Here is a 25,769-nt window from a genome sequence, read left to right as displayed (position 1 = left end):
ATTTGTGTGGTCAAATGTTTGGAAAGCATCAGCAAGTGTGATGCACCGTCCATGTGCGACAAACAGACAGGGTACCAGAGAAAGAGTGACACTTACAGAGAGGATGACACTTCCACTCTGCCTCCCACTCCTCTGCACAACCACACTTCCTCTCTGCCTTGCCGAGTCCCGGGGACATCTTCCATGCACGCTGGGTGTCACAGCAGACGGATGACTAGCTTCAGCAGCACCATGCCATTTCCCCTTCTCACACTAAACTGTCACACCCCCCTCCTCCACGCCTTCCCGGCCTGCCGGGCCTTACTGCTTCTTGGCCCGGACTGAGATTCACACACACAGGCAACAAGGAGGGCACACACATAGTCATACAAATGCACGCTCACACAAGTACAAACATCTCTCTTTCTTTTCTGTGATTTACACTCAGTGGGAAACTGCGCAGCCAGTCACTGTCATCCCACTAACCGACTCCAGGAGCCTCTTCTTCCAGGCTATGTGAGTAAGTCAAGCAGATTGGATTCACACTGTAATACTAAAGGTCACGCTACTAGATCTTACCACACAGTGCATATGGATCAAAAATAACAGCAGACTTTGGTTGTCATCATCGTATTGTAAACTTTTTGGATTAAACATCCCTGTTTAAAGGGATATAAAAATACTCTCTTTGTGTCTGATATGTTTTTTTTTGTTGTTGTTTTTTTCTTCCACAAAACAGTTTTAACAAAATTACCTCATTAGAAATTATGTTCCTTCTCCTTCAGTGAAAATTCCAGAATATGTAAATATTCATTCATTCATTCAATATTCATTTTTAACAGTTTAACTGCTGGACACAAGATGTCTCCTACTTCACTGTGAAGTCCATTCTCAGTGTTTGTGCATCGGAGGCTTCAAGTTTCCACTTCACAGCTGTGACTGACTCCAAAGTAGTTGTGATGTCACAAATCACGGTCATAATTATAAATCATAAATTCAGATTTAAGGAGCTCACAGAGAAACTCCTCCTTCAGTAGATTGATGTGAAAACAACCTTCTAGTTTCAAACTCTGTGTGAAAAGTGAGGCTCAAACACCCAAGTAACAATACGCAAAATACACTTTGGAGTGGAGGAGGACAGACGTAACTAACGTTTTATAAAACATTCACACTCTGGACCTCACATGACTAAATGATACATGACTGACTAAAGACAAAAAGACATCCAGTCCTGTTTGCACACACACCCTTGAGCTGCATGCCCGTGCAGCCCTCACTACCAGTAATTATTATTAGGACAGTTGCAACTACTGCCAGAAAATTATCATAAGCAGCCTACTGCTGTTTTCTCTGCTTTCGAGTGATTGGAGAACGAACTGGAGAAAAAACAAAATCGGGCTTAAAACAAATGCTACCCCCAAGACAGCGCACAACAAACAGAATATTCAAGAGAGGAAAAGAAAACTATGGAAAGGGATAAAAATGTCTCGCCCGCGGAGGATTCAAGATTTGCCAATATGAAAGCAGCACGCTCTTACAAATCAAAATTTGCCACCAATTTGCTCTTGTTCAGATTTCTGGAGGGGACAGTGGCTTGTTTGTGTCCCCTGTCAGAGTCTGGAGGGTTCTGAAATTAAGCCTGTGACCAAACATGCACAGCTACTGTACTGGAAAGAGGGGCCTGCCAGCACCACAGAGCACCATTTATTCTTATCAATACTCATGCATTAGAGTTCATTTGCAAAACCGCATTAACGCCTCTGGTAAAAATCTACCCTCCTCTGTCTCCCCTTTAAATCTCTCATAAATCTCAGAGCATCCCTTCTTCCAGCAGCATCATCACAGAGAGCCACACTTTTCAATTTCTGGAGTGAGAAAAGGACAGGGTGTAAAAAGCCTCTTCCAGTATTACATCTTTTCTACTTTATTACCAGTCTTCTGGGAAAATGGGGGCAGCTTTGCAGTCTGGCTATCTGTTTACATTTTCTTTACAAGACTATATTGGAATTATAATTGTGTTCTATGGCGCCTTCTTTTGGTGCCTTACTCTGTTTAAAGGTCCTGTGGACCTGGGGAGATGAAGAAAAATGGACCCCTTTTGAGGGATTCGATTACTGAGGAAGAAAATGCAGCTGCACACTGGCCCTTTTTTCTTTTTCCTTTGCTGTTTTCCTCCAGGTGCCAATCTCTCGGGATGCTCGATATTAGAGCTGGAAGGGCGCTGACGCAAACACACCAGCGTCAACGCATTGGGAAATAATTTGTTTTTTGCAATTAAGGTGAAAACAGACAAAAAGAAATATAACTGTGAGATAGATCATTATGTAATGTATCTAATCTAATCTGACAACAGAAGCTGCTGAAGTGATATGAATTGTTTTATTGACTTGGCTTATTCGTATTTTTTTCTCTCAAGGTTACTGGAGGTCACATTGTTGAAATGCTGCATGTTTTTTGGTTACTTTGATGTTGCCTCAGAGTTGAGAAAGCACTGTGCTGAAAACTGGCCTTCAAAATATTTGTAAAAAAAATTAAATCAATTTACACTGTTTGAATCCAGCCTTTGATTTATAATTCAACAGAGGGAATCTCGTGCTAGAACAAACTGAACAGAGGCGTAACTTGAAACGCGATGTCCATCGAAATAAATCTTGAGTAGTCACTTCTACATATTCTGCAAATCCAGCCATTGATGTTGTTTTGATGTGATTTATCATCTACTGTAAATTTTGAAGAAGCTATTTGAAAAACCTATTTTCAAAAACTCTTGAGTTTCATCATGTTAAAAGCTGAGAAAAAGCTTTATCACTCGTCACGACACGATGTGACATGCAGGTTACACAAACACAGCATAAATATTCCATCACAATATGGATAATTGCTGATATTCCTCCAGCTCAACTACACTGCGCAGTGCAGTGAAGTGAGACAGTGAATTTGTATCCTTAATAATGTTTGGAATTAATTAAAATGCAAAGCCACGAGCCCTGAGTGCAACCACAGGTGGCGGTGAAGAGAGCAGCGAGCAGTGAGAGCAGCCATGATGAGTGCAAGCCTCCATAACTCATGTCCATTTCACTGATGATTTCTAATTAGGGCCTGAGCCCAGAGTGGTGCCAAGGCCCTACTGTAATACAAGAAATTATTATTATTTTTTGTCCAAATGAATCACATTTTTGAGGGGCTAAAAGTACTTGAAAACTCACAAAACTTTGCACATATATCAAAAGTGGTGAAAATTAGTTTTATGGGTCTTGGGCTTGGTTGTGGCTCGATAGCACCCCTACAAAATTTCAAAGTTGAAGCCCCCACATTTAGGTTTCACCTAGATCTACCAAATTTGGTAGGCACATGTATCATTCCCAGACTTAAAAAAAAGCCTCTTGAAGCCATATCCTAAGCCCAACAGGAAGTCAGCCATTCTGAATTTACTGTGCATTCTTTGCGCAGTTTTTTTTTTTTTTTTTTTTTTTTTTTTTACAGATATTGTATTTTAACAAACTCCTCTTACAGAATTAACCAGAGAGACCACAGTAGCATTTAAAGACCTTTGTGATGCTAAATTGCAAAGCTTTTGAGTTTTCATGGATCATCCTTGATGTGGTGCGCTGGTCAATTTGCATGTTTCACCATGAAACAGGAAGTTGTTGTCCAATCTGCCCCAAATTTCTGATGCTTGAGAAGAGTCTCTGAACACATCTACGAGTCATAGTCATAGTGCCACTTACTGGCAAGAGCAAGTTACAGGCACTGTACTTTTACGACCTCTGCCCAGCAGGTTGACAAGATCCACCTCAAATTTGATCAGAAAAGCCTTAAGACCTTGATGATGTTATATTGTGAAGCGTGTGAGTTTTAACTGAACAGCATCGCCGTGGCAACGCAGCAAATTTCTATGTTTCAACACGAAAAAAGAAACTGTTGTAACTCGACTACACATCAACAGATCTTTCCCTAATTTCACAATTTCACATCCTGGTCTGAAGACATGTACAGGCTAGTGTTGAATCATAACCATAGTACCACCTACTGGCAACAGGAAGTTAGAGTTTCTATACTTTTACAAACTACTCATAGCAGGTTAACTAGATCCACCTAAAATTTTGTAAGCTAACTTGAAAGACCTTGATAATGCTAAATAGTGAAGCTTTTGAATTTTCATCAAACAGAGTTGTTATGGCAATGTGGCGAATTTGCATGTACATTATGAAAGAGGAGGCTGTTGTAACTTGACTCTTTATTGTCAGATTTTTCTTAAATTTCACGTTTGATATGAGTCCAGGCCTGAAGACATCTACAAGCCAATTTTGAGTCATAGTCATAGTGCCACTGCCTGACAACAGGAAGTCAGCCTTATGTGACAAAGCTCCTTTGATTTACATGAAATTTAAACTGTGTGGTCTACATTTGATATGCAGCAACATAATGCACATTTAGTACATGCTTTCTAGCACCACACAGTGGACACAGGAAGTGACAGTTATCTTCTACATGCAATGTCTAATGTTCATGAAAATGTATATCCATGTCAATTGCTCTCTGGTAAATGTATAGCTGCGTTAATATTTCACTTATGTAGTATTGCCTACGGGCAATTACGAAGGTTCAAAATCATGTTGCCTCGCAATAACAGCATTTTGACTGCAGCGCGCCCCGATGTGCACGAAGGTGCTTGCAGCTTTAATTTTGCTATTGTTATTCTTATTATTTTTGCGAGCATTTCAATGAGATGGGTTTGCCATTTTATACAACAATTTCCTGTGTAATATCATTCTGTCAATAAGTAATTACTTGCTTGGCAAATTGCTGTGCAAAATGTTCATCGGAGGGGAGAAGATCCATATCAATTGTTCATTTGCATAATGCAAATGAATCCACAGAGAGGAAAAAAACAACTTTGCTGCCATCACTGACAGTTGGATACCAGCGCTGCTGCTGGAAAAGCATAAGTGCCTTTACTACAGAGCAGCACAAAGGTCTTCAGCATTTTGCTGTTAGGAGCAGAAAGTAAACTGAGTACAAGCCCCAAGCTGATGGAGCGATTTTTGGTTGTTTTTTGTTTAGTTTTTTTTTTTTTTCAGATACAATTTCAACTGGCAGGAGAAAAAATGTTACCAATATTTGACAAGTGGAGCTGGGGTTTGTGAACAGTTGTCCATTTGTTGCAGCTCAGGCATTAGCAGAGGATGAGCTACCCGCCACTCCATTAGGCTTTCCCCTGATAGAGTAACACCATTTTAGCCCCCTGTTTACTTAATATGCAGGATCCGGCCCCGTCTATTTGCCTCTAATCAACTGATAAGACGAAAGGCCTTTTTGTATGGCCCCTGGAGGATGAAAACCAAACTCCTAATGGTCATTAGTAGCAATTATGCTCCGTAACTGGCACACCCCTCTCTGCTTTTGCTGCGTTGGCTGCATGTGGATCCGATGTGGACGCAGGGGACCCTGATCGCCGCTCCAGAGCGTTTCAGGATACACGTTCATTCATCAAGGCTGACCACGGCTCTTATTTGATAATGGATAAGTTTAGTTTCCTGTCTGATTGCCTGTTGTGATTGGGATGTGTTGCTATTTGAGCTCACATGTACAGAGTATTGAGTGTGTGTGTGTGTTTGCTGTATTTGAAAGCGTGGTTATAGTGCATCACTTGCTGTATGACTCAGAACAGTCCGCTATTCTCTTCCACTCTGAAAGCATCATTAACACAGCACTCTGACTTTACTGTAATTGCAGTGTTGTCAAAGGCATCTTGAGGACACTACATGAGGCCCCGGTGTAAGTCCATCCCAGCATGCGGCAATACCTCCCAATTAGCTAACTCAGCTCCTTTGCTGCAGGATTCAGGAGACTTGTGATTTTATGCAAAACCTCTGAGATCAAACGGCCTCTGCCCTAATCCCCGGAGTCGAACCTGGGGAGTGTGATCCTTATCGACAAACGCGGAGCCGGTGCAGAGCAGGATCCCATTACGTATGCACAGAGACCTTTTTGACATGCATTTTTCCCTCCGCACCAGTGATGCAACAAAGGCAGGAATCCCGTTCCTATTTTTTTGTAAATGTTAACACATATATTGTGTGCAGAAATCCTACTCGAGGCACCTGATCTGAGTTCTACTTTGATCTGATGCGGTATTTGTTGAAGTAATACAGTGCACTCAGGTATCTGCTCAGTTAAATCCCTCCATCCTATTTTCATCTACATGTTGAACTGGATGTGATCCATTTATGAATCCCTTGAGATCATTTCTAAGAAGCTTCTGTAGATGAATAACTGTATAAGAAATGGGATATTATGGATAATATGACTATTGTTGATTTAAACTGACATAAATAGAAGCAACATCACACACTCAATCCATTGTCTGTATCAGATGTATGTGAGCATGAGGACAGTATGAGGACTGTAAGTGTGCTGGAGGATTCAGCTGTGTAAAGTGGACAACAGAAGAGCCTCACACACGCTAAAACACACACACATACACACACACACACACACACAAAGCACTCAGTGGTGACGAGGAAGGCCATTGTCAGAAAACTAATAAAGAGGCAGCGTGTAGCTGCGGTGCGGTAATTACATATCCCAGGATATCAGCACGGTATTTATAAAAACACCGGGCATCAACAAAGAAGAAAAGGTCATCAAGACAGATATGAAATTAGCATTTTGACTGCATGCACAACGTGCGGACACACGGGTGAACACACACACACACACACACACATACACTGACAGAATACACACTTGTGTGTGTGCACGCATAGGTACTGTGCACAGACACACCAAAAAGATAATGTCATGTTTTCTTATCTGGCCACTCAATGAGACACATAGACAATGTGTGTTTGTGTTTGCATGTGCATCTGTGTTTATGTGCCGGCGTGTTGTGTGCAGAGAGAGACACTGATAAACATGCCACATCTTGGCAAGTGGTGATTCAAGCGGGCGCCGGCTTCTGTAAACACTGGGAGTGCTGCACAGATTGAGATGGAGGGAAACGAGGACCTGTATGACTGCTTCCATCCAGATGGAGGCTACAATGGCCTTGGGGTTGGCCCAGGTCGTTTCCCCCCGATGACAAACCATTCAGAGATCTGTGGAGCCATTAAAATATTGCTGCCTCACCACAGCTGCTCCTCGTCTTCATCAGCTAACAGCAGCAACGCAGCTTCATGATGCAGATAAAGCACAGAAAGTAACATAAAAGGGCACTGTGCCATTTGGCAGAGTGTTCCTCTTCTTAGAGGCGAGGAGAGTCATCTCATGAGACTCGGAGGGGGTTTCCCTCCAAGACACAGCAGTTTTTGTGAAATTTAAAGTATCTTCTTGTTTTCACTGCTGAGTATTTAAAGAGAATTTCCTAAAAGGATAATATTGTTGACAATGTTGTAATTTTGGATTTTCAGTTCAACGCATTTCTCAAATGCCATTCCCAATTGCGAAACTGAACAACAAATTGAGGTTTTATATTGATTTTAACTTTCCTTCAAGCAGCTTTTTTATTTTTAGCATATTGACAGACACACAGTGGTTATGTATGGACTTTGCATGATCTCCCTGCTGCTGGTTTCCACCCACAGACATGCCGGTTAGGTGAACTGGAAACCCTAAATTGCCTGTAGGTGTGAATGTAAGTGTGAATGTGTTTGTCTGTCTGTATTGTGTGTGAGCCATGTGATAGATTGGCAGCCTTTGAGGGTGTACCCCGCCTCATGCCCATTGCATGCTGGGACAGGCTCCAAGCTCCCCATGACCCTGATCAGGATACGCTTAGAAAATGGTTAGCTGACAATTACGAGGGTTTGACAACGTCACTTATGCATTTAAACATAATTATTGAAATTATTCAGAATACTGAATATCAAACTGAGATATAAATATGTTTTTTGTTAAGAAATCAGCACATAGGCTACATCCTCTGTGTTTTTACAGTGTTCTTTTTTTTCTTTTTGGTTGTTGTAGTTGTGGTATAATATCTTGTAGTGTGGTATAATATCTGTGGCCCTAAAAATTGTCAACTCAGTTTCAACGGCCACACAGGCAGTTAACCAGCTGGAGGAGGTTGTTAGCCATAGTCTCATCTATGACTTCAGCACCACCTACATTATTCTGTGTCATGTTTCAAGTTTACAGGACTACCCACTGCTGTGAGTTCTGACAGTCTGGTCATTTCTGCATCACCACAACTGGACCCATGAGGGATGACAGTTAACACTAGCAAGCCCCCCTTCGTTCCTTTGTATAATGAGCTGCCAGTGTCTCAGCAGGTCCAAAAACAGGACCTAATACTACTGTCCAGTTGTGACTAGTGTAAACGTTAGCAAGCTGGGCTTCGACTTTCCAAGTGGAGGCTAGTTAGCCTAGCTTGCTAGCTTCCCCTTTCCGAGTGGAAACATACCGTACAATGGGTCCCCCCAAATTTTAAATGATGTGAAGGAACATAATCAAGGCTATGTATACAAAAATTGTTTTATCTTCCTCTGTTCTTTTGAAAATTAGCTACTTTATCAGTAATAGTTTATATTTTACAACACAAAAAATGAGGAAAATCCAAATTTCAGTGCAGCTTTAAGCCCTGTTAAAGATCAGATCCTTGTTTGCAATTAAATCCACAGGGTTTAATCGTGTATGATGTCATCATCAAGTCATAAGTAATCATCCTACACAGCCCCACTACATTCAAACACTTTGATAACTTAACTAAATGTTCACATTCCTCCAATATTACACCAGTCCAGTCTTTCATCAAACTCATCTGCTACGATGTTACACTAATTGGATGTTCTATTATTCATAATAGCAGAAGTTTTTCTTGGAACTCTGCATTTCATTAAAACACAATAGAGAAGACCGGGTGTTAGCATAGATTTGTTAATATTTCATCAGATACACCATCGGTGCATGTCCAATCCACAAGCAGAACAACAAGCAGTTGTGGATAGGATAAAGGCAATTAGCCAGACTTCGATAACAGACGGCCTCTACCCCCTAAAAGCTTTTCACATGTTTCTGGCATCCTCTATTCAGTGTCCCTCAACACTTCATTTCATTGCCATCGTGAGAGGAGAGAGCAGCTGAGAGAGGCAACGTAACATGCCATGTCCCTCGTTGTGCACGCGGCGCTGGCAGACATACGCACATACGCCAGGATTCTTTGAGAACAATTTCAACATCCTGTACGCTCGGCCCTGATTCCCATTAAGCATTCATGATTCATCTGGATTTTATATTATAACGTTTTGAATTTTTCATGCACCTACCCCCCCTTCCCTTCCACATCACCCCCCCCTCCCTTTCTGATCCAACAGAAAAAAAGAAGAATTAATCAAACAATGGAGGAGGACAAGTGTCACTTTCACACACAAAAAGAAGCGTGTGTTTCCATCATCACCACCTGCTTTTTACATCCAGGGTATTTTCTTGAAGTCAGTTCATTTGTAAAGCTCAGGCTAGATGTATCACATGCACCTTGGAGACACAAACACAAGGGAGAAGCATTATTAGAGGGATACAGGTGTCTTCACAGGTAGAGTGTAGGAAGGTGAGAGAATAAAGTATGGGGTGTGTGCTGCCCTTTTACGTACCCCCGCCCCCCTCCGTTGGCTATTATTTCAGCTATCTTTCTGTTCTTTCTGCAGAAGGGATCATTAAACCGAAATAATTCATTTGTGAGAAAGGTCAAAGCCACAGTCTGTTGGCACCCAGATACCATAGTTAGGAGTGGTTGCACTGAAAGAGAGAAGAGAGCAAAGGACGGAGCAGACGGTGTGTGTGTGTGTGTGTGTGTGTGTTTTTTTTTTTTTCGTTTATTGTCAAGTCAGTGGTTGAGGTGAGCAACCCTCTGCCTTCCTTTCCGCAGTAATGATAATCATCATCTTTAATACCTGTTATAGGTGAAGACAGAGATCTTCAAGTAAATGTCACAAACACTGTTTACTGAGGCCGCTTTGTTGTTATTACGCCTGTCGCTTGAGGTTGGGAGGAGCTAGGCGAAGGAATGAGGGGGGAAAGTAAAGAGGCGGAGGAAGAGGGTTGAGGACTGTCATCTTTTAAGTGCCAGAAATAGGCACTCACTCCCCGCCAAATAAAACTCCCTCCCCATTGTCTCTCCCGCTGCAGCCCACGTGTGCTCCCAGCTAACCGTGAAGCCAAATGCACATCCAGTCGCACAATAACAACATCCATTCTTAACAAGATTACTCCGGCAGTCCCAGTTTGGCTGATGGGACGTGTATGGGAGCAGAGGCGCAGGGATAAGCCGCCTGCAGCCGCCTGCAGCATTTCACATACGCTGGGTGCTATCCATAGGAGAGAAGCTGCCCGGGGAGTTGAGCTAAACATCGAGCCCGCAAGAGCACACTGGCACAGGGAGCAGGAATGTTTAGCTGCTACTGCCGCCGCTGCTTATGCCCACAACCACTATGTCAGAGGCAAGGGCCAATTAGCAGGTTTCAGATAATCATAATCTTTTGATTTGAATAATCAGATTTGAATAATTGTAACCTCATTTACTGCTGCTGATGCTTGGCCAGTGTTTTGACTGCAAAACACGGTCCAGATTCATAAGTAAGCAGAATGTCCAACATCAGGCTCTTTAATGTTCCCTCAATTTAGTCGTCTATTGCTGCCTGTTTAAAATATGATTATACACAGGGCCTAGTGTTTTGTCTAAGAAATCAACAATCGTTTAAATGTCAGCGCGAGACAAAGGCCAAGAGGCTTAAGCCAGTTAAAATGCAAATGCTTCTCTTGATGCTTTGAAAAAAAAAAGAAGATATAATCCAAACAAAGCAAAATCCCCTATTTCGAAAGAAACAAGACTAATTTAGGCAAAGCGATGCACGAGCTGAGCATTTGAGGTGAACCACTTTAATTCCTATAAATTAGTTAGAGCAAAGTTCAAGGCAGAGCGCCAGATGATTTAGCCTGCTAAGCACTCCACCTCCGCACAGCCAGCCCAGGCCAAGCCCGATGAGCCAGGGAGTGTGAGGGAGGCAGGAGGAGATGAGTGGAGAGGAGAAAGAAGGGGAGGGAGCACAGTTAAAAAAAAAAGAGGGGGCTGATAGAGGTAGACTTAATGAGAGGAGGGGGCTTTTCTGGATTTACACTGGAAGAGTTTGACATCGTTGACTGGCAAACACTGACATGGGAGAGGGCTAATCATGGAGATGCAGTCCAAGGTGAAATCATAAAGGGCCATTTGCTAGGAATTAGCACTGATGTAGAAGCTCTGGAAAGTGGCCCCCGCGTGTGCTACTCACTGTACAACATGGATTTAATCACGCTGAGCCACAGATGTGAGTGATAGCAGCAAGCTTGTTATTTTGTTCAGGGACTCTGAAGCCGTGTGAATGGATGTGCTTTCCTGTTAAATTATTATTGCAGCTGATGCATGCACACAAGGGAGCTTCCACGGATCGCGGTCGAGACGCGTCATGTGCCTCCTCGCGATACACTACAGTGAAACATGATTTCAGTTCCCTGGTGAAAATAAACAGGGAGAAAATACAGTATGTAATTTAATGCACGGCGGTTGCTAGGTACATGTGAGGGAAAAGACAGGACATTGTGAGCTGTGCATACCCCGTGCTTATACGTGTGGGTGTGTTTAGAGAGACATAAAAAGGGAAACAGAATGAGTGATATTTCAAAAATTACACATCTGGCAATGGTAAAATGTGAGTGTACACTACAGCGCTTGTGTTAAATGATCACTGACAGGCTAGTAAAAACAAAATCGCTCGGCAATAACATTTAAGTTACAAGCAATATCAGTGCATTTGCCGGAGAAGTAATAATGCCAGTGAGGATGAGGTCACCTGTAAATTTGAAATACCACAGATTTCACGCAGCATTTTCTGTTCCAAACAGATATAAAGCAGTTTAGAGAGAAATCTTTCATAAATGTGACTGCACCGACATCCAACCAAATGTTTGCAAAGATACACCAGCTATAAAACTTAGTGGACACACTGTATTTACTGTTGCACGCATAACCCTCATGTCTAAATATAATCCATCCGAGCCTGAGTCCCCTCATCTCATTTCAGTCCATAACCCTTACCGAATGGACAACGCACACACACACACGCAAATGCACATACGCAGCTTGTTAATGGGAACCAGGCACAACAACACAAAGCCATAGACAACCTGTCAAGCTCTTCGATATGCAGCACTAATGTGATCCCACAGCTCTATCAGAGCCACCGCTGGGCCCAGTGTTTTATTACAGACCGGCAGGGACAGACAGAGGGAGAGATTGGAAAGGAAGAGGGAGACTGTGACCATGGCCCATTGATATAATGACCCTGCAGGCATTAGTGATATACTGTACAGGGGAGCCTCAGGGAAAGAGAGGAGCGCAGTAACAGAGCAGGGGAGCAGGGGAAAAAGAGTGGAGGATAGAGGGATGTTAGCATGTTTTCTTTTTTCTAAATTACACAAGAGGAGGGAATGGAGATCTAAAGGCTGAGAGACAGAGAAGCTGCTGCTAGACTGCAGCTCAATACAGATCTTTGTGGTGCTGCCTGAAGAGAGATTACAGAGCTGTATGCCAGGAGATGTTGTGGGTGTGAGAAACCAAATGGAATGAAATGAAGTCCAACAAACATTGATGGGCTTCCCTTTCCTGAATTCAATAACAGCTTCTGATTCAACCCTCTCACTATAGCGCTAGAACCTGTGTCTAATTTGGGCTATATTTCAGAATTTATTATATCTGAGCCAATGCTTATAATTTATGTGTCATAATGGCTATCAATCACTGGCAATAATTCGGCTAATATTCTCGTTAACTCCCACTCCTCATCCATCAATCAAAGGCAGAGCCAGATATCCGCTAAAATCGTTGATGATCGGAGTAAATGCAGATTAAGGTGGGGGATCCTCACTAATCAACGCCCACGTCGGCACGACTCTGTCACGAACGGGGATCAACCTTTGATCTGCTGTAAACTAGCAACAGCAAGGCCTCTGGCAGGACCAGGGAGTCTCAGGCTGCTCTGGCAGCTGCTTTCAGGACTCAATCTCGCTTTAGCTGTGCCTCGCTGCCTCGCATCACCAATGCCAAACACTTGGAGAAATTTTAACAATGTCATTGTACCACACCCCATCGGCCCTGGAGGCAAGCTTACTTGGGCTCAAGAGTCACTCTCTCCATAATCACTCTATCACAGAGAGAGAGAGAGAGAGGCAGAGGTAGAGGTGGGGGACAGAGACAGAAAGAGGCAATCCAGTCGAGCAGAAGTAGCTTGCATCAGTATTTATAGACTGATGTCCCACATCTTGTACTAGCAATCCAAAGTGCAGAAAGCAACAAAAGCAACAAAAAGGTCTGAATTGAATCCTGAAACTATCACAGATATAGATAGTGTACTGAGGTCCAGATTGTGGTAGCAAACAGATAAAAAAAAAACAAAAACTCAAATGTTAACTTCTATCATGGCAAGCCGTTAAAATCAAATTTTATTATAAAGAGAAAAATCTGTTAGACTATCCAGCATCTAACTTTTCAGTGGAACACACTGAAGCAATGAATCTGAGCAAAAGCTGTGATCGCTTATCAGTCTCACCTGAATGTACCTCCAAAGGAGAAAACAAGAAAGAAGGACTGAACCATTTCAGACAAGTCAGTACTAGAAAAGGGTCCTCAATTTTGGGGGGAACACAGCAAATATCACTTATACTACAGTATATCACCTCTGATTCTAGCAAAACAGCCGGTAGACTTACATTACACTGCCAATCTGATACTACTGTGGCCCTTACTTGTTGGGAATCCTGTCAAACAGCTTGTTTGGAAGAATGAGGCTTGTGTTTCCCTCCCCCAGCACATACACGTACAAAGAAAAAGCTTTTTTTTCTTCTTCTTCTTACCGACATATCTATTTTCTTTGCTGAATCAATAATCAAAGCCTTTTTTCTTTCTGTATTGCTGTCAGTCCCTGCAATCTTGCAGTTCAGCCTGAATTGATGAATATTAATGGTTGATTATCAATTCTCTTTGTGCAAAAACACATACAATGCTGTGGCAGATAAAAGTGTTGGACAATCAGATGAGGGATCAGTCAATTTACCACATCTGCACCATACACTTCAGCAGACTGGGATCCATCATTATCAATCCTCGCACACCATATGCTAATTGATTGCTGGGAAGTAAAAGAGTATAGAAAAGTTAGGTCTGGAGCTGCGAGATGTTCCAGCGCTAACTGCCATCAATCTGCCTCATGCTACAAAGAAAACACATTTGGATTTCTCTTTGGTGCAAACACAGCAATTTGCTCACTGTTTGTCTTATTTTCTAAGGAATGTTTTGTCTTTAATGGCCTGATGTAAATGAGTTGTATGTTTGAATTATTGAAATAGCTTTGATTGAATAGGGGAAATGGTGGGAAAAGATGGCTGACATTGCAGAGGCTTTGAATAGGCCTCACGCCAAAGTGAAGCAAGTCTTCACCAAGATTACAACAAACTTAAACACTTCAGAACTCTTGTTTCATGCACATTTTTCCATCATGGCTGTGCAATGGCAAATCAAGAGCTGCTTTGCCTAAAATTATGCTCTGCTTGCATTCCAGTGGTCTACATGAGAGTCTTTACCCGCTGGAGTGGTATCTCCCACTCGTTGTCAACAATGAGCAAACTAGCATCCCCTGGCTCAGTCTGCGTGTGTGATACGTTCAAGCCTATCTACCTTCATACTCCATTTGCCTATTTTTGTTCTTAATGATAGGTTATTTCTGAACCGTCCCTGGCTCATGATGAGTAATCCTAAAATCCCTTCCAACACCATGTTCGTTTTTAAGCTACAGCCGAGCAACAAGCTTTCACAGCTGTCTCCCCTGCTTCACTTTAACAGGTACTGCATGTCTGCCTCCCCGACACCAACGGGACTGACGGGGGCTGACGAACACGCCGCTCAGTGAATCACAATGTCAAGAAACGATGCGCTGAAGAAGAACAGCAAAAGGGAAGGGTGCTGTCACGCCTCATGGCCATCCTTCTCACTCTTCTACACCTCCGCCTCCCCCCACCACCCTCCGCTTCCCTGCATTTATGCTAATAGTCTCTGCTGAGAGAGAACACCGAGAATGACACACCGTTAAAAATCGATGGCATAATCTCACTCTGTCCCTCTCACAAAACACTATCACTCTCGTTCCCCAGGTTGGTGTAGTTTAGGGGAGACCGGTCGCAGGCAAAGATTGGGGATGCACATATAATTAAACCTCGGAGTGCACCAGTAATAAAAAAAAACTACGGGATGGAAAGAGTCCAATCTTGGCCAGGAGTTCCTTGATAATAGGCCCACAAACACAGACGGCCTCACACACATTCAGGGAAATTATGAAAAATACACACTGAACTGAACTGTATGAACCATTTGAATCACACCTCCCACCCATTTGATTAATTTTTTAATTAAGCGTGAGAAACACAGAGAAAGGGGAAGAAAAGGAGACAGGGGGACTGAGAGGTAGAGAGATTTATGGTCTTAAACCAATACAGTGCCATCTTAGTTTTAACATAGGACTTATCTTAGCTCTGCCAGGCATACTCATGAGCACTTAACCTTGCAGTGAACGCAACCCATCATCATCGCCTTGCAAAAGGCGAGCCGCGTTCTTTTTCGCCCAGAGCTGCATCCCCTCCCTTACCCGGCGCCCATTCCTTGCACTGTCTTTCAACAGGAAGACGCTTATACCTAAGACTAACCTATCCTCCACTCAAGTTTGTTGCAAAGCATTAACCGAGGCCTTGAGAGAAAGCATCCTTCATGGCAGGGAATGCAACTTGATTTTGTGCCACCAATCCTCTGTTGACAATCTGCAGAGTATTTCACACTCGAGCCAGAGGCACACAGCACAGTATTCAAAGCAAGAGCGTGTGTGAGCTTGGAATTATGAATTGAAACTCTGTTATCCACATGTTCTTGTTCCTTTTTTTGCCTTAAGCTGAACTTGTTCTTTAGAAAAATCACAAATATATAAAGTACATAACAGTTTGCCATCCAAATCTTTGATATTCAGTAACTAACAGCTGCGATCTAACGTTTACGTTCCAAGCTTACGTATGGTCATTGTCTGTTTGTTTCAGCATTCTGATAAACAGCCATTGTCGAATCTAGTAGAGACTGCCTAATTGACTCGCCTGAAAAATTAATGCATCACTTAACAGCATTTTTGTGTTCGTATGGTATTTAGAAAACACAGGTGCAAATCCCGCATGGTGGCAAATGTTTAATTGATGCAGCCATATGACAATGCTCGGGATAGAAGAAAAAAAAAAAACAAGGAGGAGGGGGTGAAATTCAAAGTATTTACTTGGACCACAAGTGGCTTATTTTCTTGTGCAACAAAAATATACCCAGTTTTTTGCTTCAGGGCTGTCAGGTACTATGTCTGAGGGGTTGAAAAAAAAATTTCAGTGCACTACAATGGTAATATGTCATGAACATGAAAAGCATTCCCACCAATTATCAAATATTAGGCACTCATACACCGTTTGCAAAAGCTATTACTGAACAAGATCAAATATTATGCTTGATGGCCAACATTCCTGCCCATGCCAGAGTGGCTGGGTGATATTCCGGGGGAGGGAGGCCAGCGTGGCTGCCAGGCTGACTCTCCCCAGGTGAGTCCCAGCAATGAGCTGTGAACAAGCTGCTTTGGCCGGGCTGGCCAGCAGCCTTCCCCTCCTCTGAAACCTGCCTGACACTTCCACACAGGCCAGGGAGCAGGTGGCCCTTAGCCGCAGGATTAGCCCGCAGTTCTATTCATTACGGAGTCGCAATGGAAAAACTAACCATGACTAAAATAGCTTATTTTATTCATGCGCAAATCGTAAAGTATGCCATTGCAAGGAGAAATGAGTATGGGTGAATTGGTTCAAAAACATACAGGATTAAATTTTTTAAAAAAAAGGGAAAGGGAGACATCCTCTCTCGTTCATCTGTAATTTGTGGTGAAGAGTGTAACTGTGGTGAAAAGTAACATAACAATCTATGTCTTGCTGCGACTGAGTTACACAATATCTTGGATTTCAAGGACATCCAACAAAGCAAAAATATGTTGCCACCATTATTTGATGGGAGTTTAATTATTTCCAAAAGCATTCCATTACTCCCCCCACACCCACCCCACCCCCTCACCTCCCTCTCTCTTGTCCCCATATCTCTGCTTCCCCCTGACAACCAAAACCCTCCCACTGCCCATGGGAAGAAAAAAAAAATGGACGGAGCATTCAAATGGCCGAATTAATGTTTCCACATGATAAGCGAGCTTAATATAATGCTGACAATCACAGCACTCACCCTGCCAACTAGAATTGGATCAGGTCCAGAAAATTCCTCCAGCACAAACATTTGATTCCAAACCCATCCTCTTTTGGCGCGGCTCAATAATCTTTGTCCTTCGCCAAGACCGCTCGCCACTGCTGCGGACCCACCAGTTTGTGTACTTTTGGACTGGCCTATGATAGGAGTCATGGACACGCAGGGAACACAAGTAATCCACACCAGCAGCAAGGACATCCACAGATCCATGAGCATCTCCTCAGACCGCTTTGGCATCCTGTCGTTCTGTGTTTTGTTTTGTTTGTTTGTTTGTTTGTTTGTTTTACGAGAATCTTCTCTCTGTGTCTCTCGGTCCTCTCCCCCCTCTCTCTCTCTCTCTCTCTTCAGATCAACAGCTCCTTCTTAGATAACAAGAAAAGGTTACTTGTGTCCTCTTTGAACAGCAGAGCTTGCATTCATGGTGCGATAAAGGTCACTTGCATGGCTTGGCATGCCTCCATAGCAGTTGGTGAGGGGGTGAGGCGCTCAGCACAGCATCCATTTGGCGTTATTCCGAGGGGGAGACCTATAAGGGAGCAATCACAGTTTGTTAGTTGTCTTTTAATCTTGTGAGGAGTTGTCAGGAGGTGGGGAAGAAAGAGGCAGGCAGGAACAAGAAAGTAGAGTCAAATAAACATTTGGACAAATCAGATGAGACAGAGAAGATAAATCTGCTTCTATTATTTTTTTTTTCTTTTTAAAAGGGATTTAAAAACAGGAAGAAAAATCTCATTTTAGGGATAAGACGTCAAGATGTCACTTCATCATTACAAATGATTTATCTGTAACAGCCCCTTTATTCCAATCTTGTTTTCATATTATGCTGCTACAGTTGAACAACAAATGGATATGTCTGTACTCTGAGGCTATTCAGCCCACAACATCAGATTGCCCTGCTTTAATCTGTTGTTCTGGGGATTATCCTGGAAAGATTTTGAGCAATTACATGTTCTTTATGATTAATGTTTTGACAATACATTCCTGGTAAAATATTGTTATAGGCTACAATCATATTCCTTAGACACCCGTGCATGCATGCATGCGTGGAATAGTGTCAGCTTTAGATAGAGAGGCTGGCCGCAGGTGAGCTGTCCAATGTCAACAGCGCTGTAGCTCACTGATATCATAGTAATCCAGATGAGATAAATGTAAAGACATGTAGATGCACATTTAATCATTGAATCAAATTTGTAATGTTACATCGGAACTGCTGTTTTATGATAAGCATGGATATAAACTTTTTTTAACACACACACACACACACACACACACTATAATCACACAAAAACTAAATTTTATATTACAAAGTGACAGTACTGTACCATAAAACAGAAATGAGGCAAACTAATGAATTTTTTCCCCTTTAATCAAAAACACTTTTAACTCAACATCCATTTCACCAGCTCAGTTACTTCACTGTACAACACACTGGTGTGCATTGTTCAGCGCAATGCCAAAACCAGAGGGGGAAAAAAGCACACACACCAAGCTCAGCTTAAACTGATGCAGGTGGACATGCTATCACAGCACCGAATGGCTTGCTTTCAGCACGGTGTCAGTGTTAGTTCTGGTAACTTTTACTACACACATTGTGTCACTGTGGTCATATGCTGTGTGGAGTAACACACGGGTCCAGCAAGGCAATTCCAAGGACAATAAGCTGTAACGTATTCCACCTCCAGCCAACTGCAATATCATAAAGTGTGGAGTGATCCGAGTTAGAGTGACATTCTGCAACTAAAGGCTCCGACCTGGAGACTGAAGGATGCGGGACCAGGTTAATGGAAAAAAAAATATAGGAAAAAAAAGGAGAAGAGGAAATTTTAAAGCTTCTTCTCCCAAAATTATAGCCCATATAAAATGTTTATATAAATAACTGAAATGCATTTGTTATTTTTCCTATTTTTTGTGCATTTTAAGTGACTGTGGTGCGTGACTAAGCAGGAGGTTTCAGCACCACGGGGTAGGACAGCTCCCCGCCAGAAAGCAGCCGGTCCACACAGCTCAGCCGAAAACCGTGCGCCGGCAGCGGAGGAGCTGTCCAAGGTAGTCCCCAGAAAGGAGCAATTCATTTTTCAATTTCTAGTAACCCGATTAAGAAATAAAACCACGAAGTTTGAAGCTGCTATTTGCCCTTTCTGTCTCTATAACAGTAGTCTGCAGCACATAGCCCACCCCGATTACCCAAATTCACCCTCTCTCTGAAGTTTTACCCTTTCAGGAGACAATGTTTCCAATCAGTCCATATCGGTGCATCAAATGTGACACCGGAGCGCATTTCCAATTTACGGGAAAATAACCTCTTTACAGTGAGTATATGTGCGACTTAAACCGCGATAGCGGCAAGTAAAATGTGAATAAGGAAGACAGCCTAAGTTGCAGACCTTTCTGTAGACTTGCTCTGTCGCTCCGTGCCATGTCGCTCCTGAGAATGTGCCGGGAAAATGTACTGTAGCCCGGCGATGGAGAAAGAGCTATGAGAAGTCATCCACAAGACACCAATGTAACAGTAATACCTGTTAGAATTATATATATCATGGTGGCGAGCTATACTTACTAGTGAGACTTGCATCCTTTTCCACTGCTGCATCATTTTACCGTTTTTTTTTCTCCTTCAAAATACGCAAAAAAAGTCGAATGCGTTTCATTCGAGGCGGTGGGAAAATGAACGAAACGCGGAGAGTCGAGAGGCTAGAAATCCTTCCTGCAGTTTGTCAAGGCGGAGTGACAGTGTTGAGGTTGTAGTTAAGAGCTCCGACAGGCTTGCTGGCCGACTAGAAAAGTGAGGAGGAGATGGAGGAGAGATGCACGGTGGCGAAGAGAGCCTCCCCTTCACGGCGCTCATTGGGTTGATGAGGAGCCGGGTCAACAGGCGCACAAATGAATGCATGCCGCTCTGCAGCGGCACAGACGCGCAAAGGTTATCGTCTCAAATTTGCGATAACTGCAGTTGTAGATATTACACAGGGATGTGGAGGTAAAATTCACTCATTAGTTTTTTGTTTTTTTTTTCTCTTTATTCTAACTCTCATCTTCGTTGATGTAGCGACGCATGATTTGGCCCACACTTCTCTGGGTTATTAGTGAAAAGAAGTAGGCCAGGCGATCAGTGAAACGAAGCCGAGGCTGCTCATTTACACTGTCATTTGATAGGGTTAAAGAATGAACAGATGGACACACACACTGTAGCCCTTTTGGCACAATGGGAAGTAAAACTAGTCACTCAGGCTTACTGCATTTCCCAGTCATTACACTGACACTTCTCTGGGTTCAGTATATTTGTATTCTGTGAGGAAATCATGTGCATAAAAAAAAAAAAAAAAAACTAAAGCCCAGACTATTAAAAGACAAGGAGCAGGGAAAGTGTTACACGGGTCTTATTAAGACAGTTAGTGGAAAAGGTCATGCCCATCATTGCATAGCGGAATGTGAGTGTATGTGTGAGTGGGGGCGTTAAGCTTACTTTCAGGGACACACACTAGACTTAAGATCAGTTGACGGCTTGTGCAATTGGGGACAAAAGCTGTGTCCCCAATTGGTAAAAAAAAAAAAAGCTTCATGGGTCAGTGGTTAAGGTTAGGGTAAGTCTCCAGAAAATGAATGCAAGACTATGTAAATTTCCCAAAATTGACCAAGATAAATATGTCTGTGTGTGTGTGTGTGCTTGTGTGTGTATGTAGACCTGCCTGTGCAATAGAGTGCATGAGTGACAGCAGAGCGGGCCCATGCTGCTGTCCATGGAGAGAGCCCTCTAGTGTTTGTGCAGCTACTTGGCAGCAGCCAGGCAGGCCTTGGGGAAGCAGCCTTTATTAGTACAGCAGGAGAGGATGGTCAGTATACTGTCTGACACACATGACTTTTTTTTTTTTTTTTTTTCATCTGTGAGAATTCCTTTATTAAACTCATCTCAGTCCACAGAGTATCAAACACTACCTTGACATCCCTTTGTTCCAATGATAAAGTCACAATCCAACATCTCAACCCAGCCCTGAAGTGCATAAGCAGCGCATGCATGTTCAATCATAATAAGTGTTAAAGTGTCAATGAGTTAGAGAGTTCGTCTGTGAGCACATTATTGTGTCATAGCACCTCGACACAATAGTGCTGTTTGTCTTATTCTTTGTCTGGAGGAGGCCTTTTGACCCGAGTGCCAGAGTTTCCAATTAGCAAAGACATCAAGTCCACCATTATTTATTTCTGTACCATTTAATTTCCCTCCCACTCACGCTTTGATGTTGCAGCTGCATTTCAGATGGGAATTCTCCAATCATCTTTTTTAAAAGCTTCTGCTGCATAATACATTAGGCTGTAAATGTTGAGCCATGTTCCTCTTGCTCAGTCTGAATGAAGATTTCATTGACGGACACTCAGAGTCTATTTGATACGTGTGGATAGAGTTAAATGTATAAAAAGGACTGCTGTTCATTTAAAATCACTTTAAGTGCTGAAGTAAATCAACAGCCATATGAGCATAAGACATAAGCATATGACAGTAACTGAACCTGTTGGCATGCTGTAATTATTTTTCACATGCAGTCTAATCTTCCCTTCTCTCTCTCTCTCTCTCTCTGTGTGTGTGTGTGTGTGTGTGTGTCACACACAAATGCACTGCCTAACACAACACAGTTAATTCATGCTTAATACAAGAATATACATAAAAACATTAATGTTATTCACGGCACGTTCTTTTAAAGGTACGGTAAAAGCTCCATTGACATCAGGTGAATCTGAGTCGAACTAATCATTCAAAATCTCCTTCCTTGAGTGCAGTTTTGTGCAAATGAGAAGGTTCCAGCTTTAAATTAGTGATTAATTCCAGTGACATGGCCCCTGCCAGTGATCAAAATATCAGATGGCTTTGAAAAAGGCAAAGTAAGTGAAGGGGAAATGGTCTTTAGAACCTGAGCATCCTCAATCGATCATTAGTTACTGCTTTGTCAGAGGTATTAATCACAGAGCTGTTGCAGTGTGCGCCACACACTTCCACATCTGAAACTCCGCACAACAAGTAGCCACCACTGGCCTGTTATTCTCTGAGAATTTTTCACTTGATTTAGATTATCTTGTATGTTTTTTTTGTCCTCTGGCCAATCAGTTTAAGCATAAGCTTGCCCACCCTGGTTATTCACACTGGGGTATTATCTGTAGCAAGTGTATAAGCCTGTTACAGCAGGTGTATGTTCTCCTCAAAGATAGATTTTTGCAACAACCCTACCACCTCCGCACCATAATTTGGCCAAGTTACTGACTCAACACCTATCACTCATCTTGATGAGCAGTCTCCCTTGAAACAGCAGCCAGCCTGAGGTTGAGATAATCAGCAAGCGTAAAGCTTGATGTTGATACTTCTACTTTATTGCTGTTATTGCTGGCAAGCAACCCTCACCTCCCACCCCCTCCCCCACCCACTGTGTGACCACTAGCCTCATCTTGACAGCTACAATCAGCTCACAACTGGCCAAGCTCATCCATGGCATATGGTACATTATTCCTCTGCAAAATATTTACCTCTCTGAAAATATGCCTTTAACAAAAGGAAAGACAGTATGATTACATTTTACTGACAAGCAATCTGCAAATAATGACTGCTCTCAGAAACCATGGAGTCAATTTTAGTCTTAGTTATTCAGTTAAGAAATATTGCTAAGCTACGCCTCCTCTTATCTTTTCAGCAGCTCAAAATCAAAATCATCCACTGTTTTGTCTCCTCACGTATTGACTGTTGTAATGCCCTGTATTCTTGTTAAAGCCACGACACTGTGGCACTGTTACAATGAGTTCCCAATTCTGCTGCACGATTACTAAGTAAGACTCCACAGTGTAACCATATCGTATGTAACTGGCTTCCTGTCAAATTTTGATTTAATTCAAAATCCTTCTAATTCACATCAGAAAACCCTGTTGAGTGTTTTAAATCTCATCCCAAAACCCGTTCATTCTCAAAGACATTTTACTGACGCTTTCTTTCCCTGTTTGGTCTTTTTCATTTCAGCTATTACTTGTCTTTGATTTAAATGTTTATTCAAATTTATTCAAAATATTATTTTCACTTTGTAACCATGAAGTACATTGTATCCCTGGTTTTGAAAGTGCTATATAAACAAAGTTTAATTAAGTTACTTATCTCTCAGAAGCAAAGAAGTAGCATGACATTCCTATAATCCCACAATACCTCAAGAATAGTTTGACATTTTGATAAAACACACTTATACATTTATTCACTTTCTATTAACTCTTAAGTGTTAATGACACTAATACCACCACAGTAAATATGAAGCTCGAACTAGCAGCCAATTAGCTTAGCTAAGCACAAAGATTGGAAACAGGGGGCAACAGCCTGGCTCTGTCCAAACATCCAATTGGCGGCTGGTTGTTGTCACAGTGATGATAAGACTTCAAGAAATTATGGCAGGAAAATAGGAAATAGTCCCACATAACCACTGTAAAATGAGCCATTTTTACAGATTAAACTAAAAAGACATAACATGTTAATTAATGAGCTTCAGAGATAAACTGATTCTGTTACCGTTGGACACAGCCAGACTAGATGTTTCCACTGTTTCCAGTCTCTCAGTAATAATATGAAAGTGGTATCAGTGTTCTCATTTAACTATCAGCAGGAAAGTGAGAATAAGGGTATTTCCCAAACTGTCAAACTACTCCTATAATCATATCAACACCAGAGACCATAGTTTGCATCCCATCTCCCAACAGTCAATGCTGCTTTCTTTTAACCATGTCCATAATATTTCTCTAACAGCAACCAAGTAGTTTTAGTTGGCAGAATTTTACCAACCAAACTTTAAATCACAGAGGTGTCAGATGGTAATCCCTCATATTCGCTATTTTTGTAACAGTTATCTGTCACTTTGGAAAGCATTCACAAACGAGACATATTTTGTCCAACAAGTCCTTCAAATTAAACGACCAAATACATCCAGTAATTGGCAGAACATCATGTGGCTTTCCAAAGCTGTTACAAATCCCTGTTAAAAAAAATTATAATGTTTTATGATGTGACAAGGCTGTGGTTAAGGTTTGGTTAGTTTTAGGGAAAGATCATGGTTTGAGTTAAAATGATCACTTTGTTAAGGTTAGAGAAACATGTGGTGTGTGTTAAAGTCACTATGTCCTTAAAGTTAGACAACCTTCATTGTCATTGCTACAATAATAACCACAGGGTTAAGGTTAGGGGATGATCGTAGTTACATTTTCATTGTTAAAAAAAGCAGCTATAAAGTAAAGCTGGAACATTAGGACCAATGTTCATTCACTTCCTCCCCCTTGGATTCCCAGGTGGTCAAAAGATTGAAACTACTCTAGTTTCCCTCTGGTCACAAACGTGTCCCACTAATGTTTAGGCTCCTGCCACAATCATTAGGGCAAAAGAGAGGCTACAATGATAATATCAATGAGTTTCAATGCAGTTCAGGTGCTAGGGTGGTGTGGGAGATGGAGGTGGGGGGAAGAGAGAAGCTGAAGAAGTAAAGGGCTTTTTTCATTGTCTAAACTGACTAAATTGTCTTCTTCCTCCTCCTCCTCCTCCTCTTCACCTTTTTCCCATGTCTTGGGCAATAAAACATAAAACAGCATATCAGTAAAAGTGCTCTACTCAATAGGCATGTGGTTGGTGGACATGAAAGGCTCGGAAATACTCATTGTTCTTCATTGTCAAGTGCTGCCCTCTCCATTTGACAGTATAATATTAACAGCACAATTGAGTACCCAGGCTGGTTCCTTCCATTCAACTCCTTCAAAACCGCTGTGGCTGATTTCAGGCAGGTTTTTAAAATCCTTTTTTTTTTGAGCTACTGTGAATTGTTTAAAATGTCAAAATATGCAAATCACTCCTGACCTCTTTTGAATCATAAAACGCAGTAAAAAAAAAATCAATCTTAAATTCGAGTTGCGTATGAGAAAAATACAGGCAAAAAATCCCTCCTGCTTAAACACTTTGAGTTTCCCGGTTCAGACACAGAGCACAACCAACTCCCCCAACAGTTTGAGTTACAGAGAAATTTTGGGTGATGTCTGTGTTTGAGCAGGCCGAGATATAAGTACAGTGCGTGGCACATTAGCATTCCTAAAAGTCACACTTTAATTGGTTGCAGATTAAAGTTAATTGATTTAGCTGCAAGTTTTAAAGCTCCTGAAGATAATTAAGTGCAGTGTTGAGAATTCTGATATGTTGACATTTTGAGAATGAACAACCTGTAACGTGCGGGTACAACATAACGTTAACTAACATCTTAATCATGCAAATTGAAAAACACAGCAGATTTAATTATCACTGGTCGAATCATTGGTCCTCATTAATTACATTGGGCTTATTTATTCACATTCACATATCTATTCCACTTACTTCCCAATTATGCAGGACAGTCCTCAGACCCCTGCTGATATAACAAACAGTAATTCCATTCCTGCTTCATTAGGGAATGCATGT

The 25,769-nt window shown here is 42.0% G+C and overlaps 1 protein-coding gene across 3 annotated transcripts in view; it reads right to left on the bottom strand.

Moving 5' to 3' along the window:
• cdh8 (cadherin 8) overlaps positions 1-20,229 on the bottom strand; it is a 99,231-nt gene extending 79,002 nt beyond the window's left edge. For 2 of the 3 annotated variants that reach the window (XM_044364935.1, XM_044365110.1), the window contains exons 1-2: positions 19,881-20,229; positions 17,303-17,849 (exon numbers count right to left, since the gene is read on the bottom strand). In XM_044364935.1, the coding sequence (XP_044220870.1) occupies positions 17,303-17,560 (258 nt within the window). In that variant the 5' untranslated portion in view covers positions 17,561-17,849; positions 19,881-20,229. Of the gene's footprint in view, positions 1-17,302; positions 17,850-19,707; positions 19,757-19,880 lie in introns of those variants that run through there. The other variant, XM_044365023.1, reaches the window with a different exon arrangement.
• Positions 20,230-25,769: the final 5,540 nt, after the last annotated feature.

This window comes from Thunnus albacares, chromosome 1, assembly GCF_914725855.1.
Source record: "Thunnus albacares chromosome 1, fThuAlb1.1, whole genome shotgun sequence".
Classification (NCBI taxonomy): Eukaryota; Metazoa; Chordata; class Actinopteri; order Scombriformes; family Scombridae; genus Thunnus; species Thunnus albacares.
Note: the sequence above shows the minus strand (reverse complement) of the source record. Positions and strands in the feature narration are given on the sequence as shown.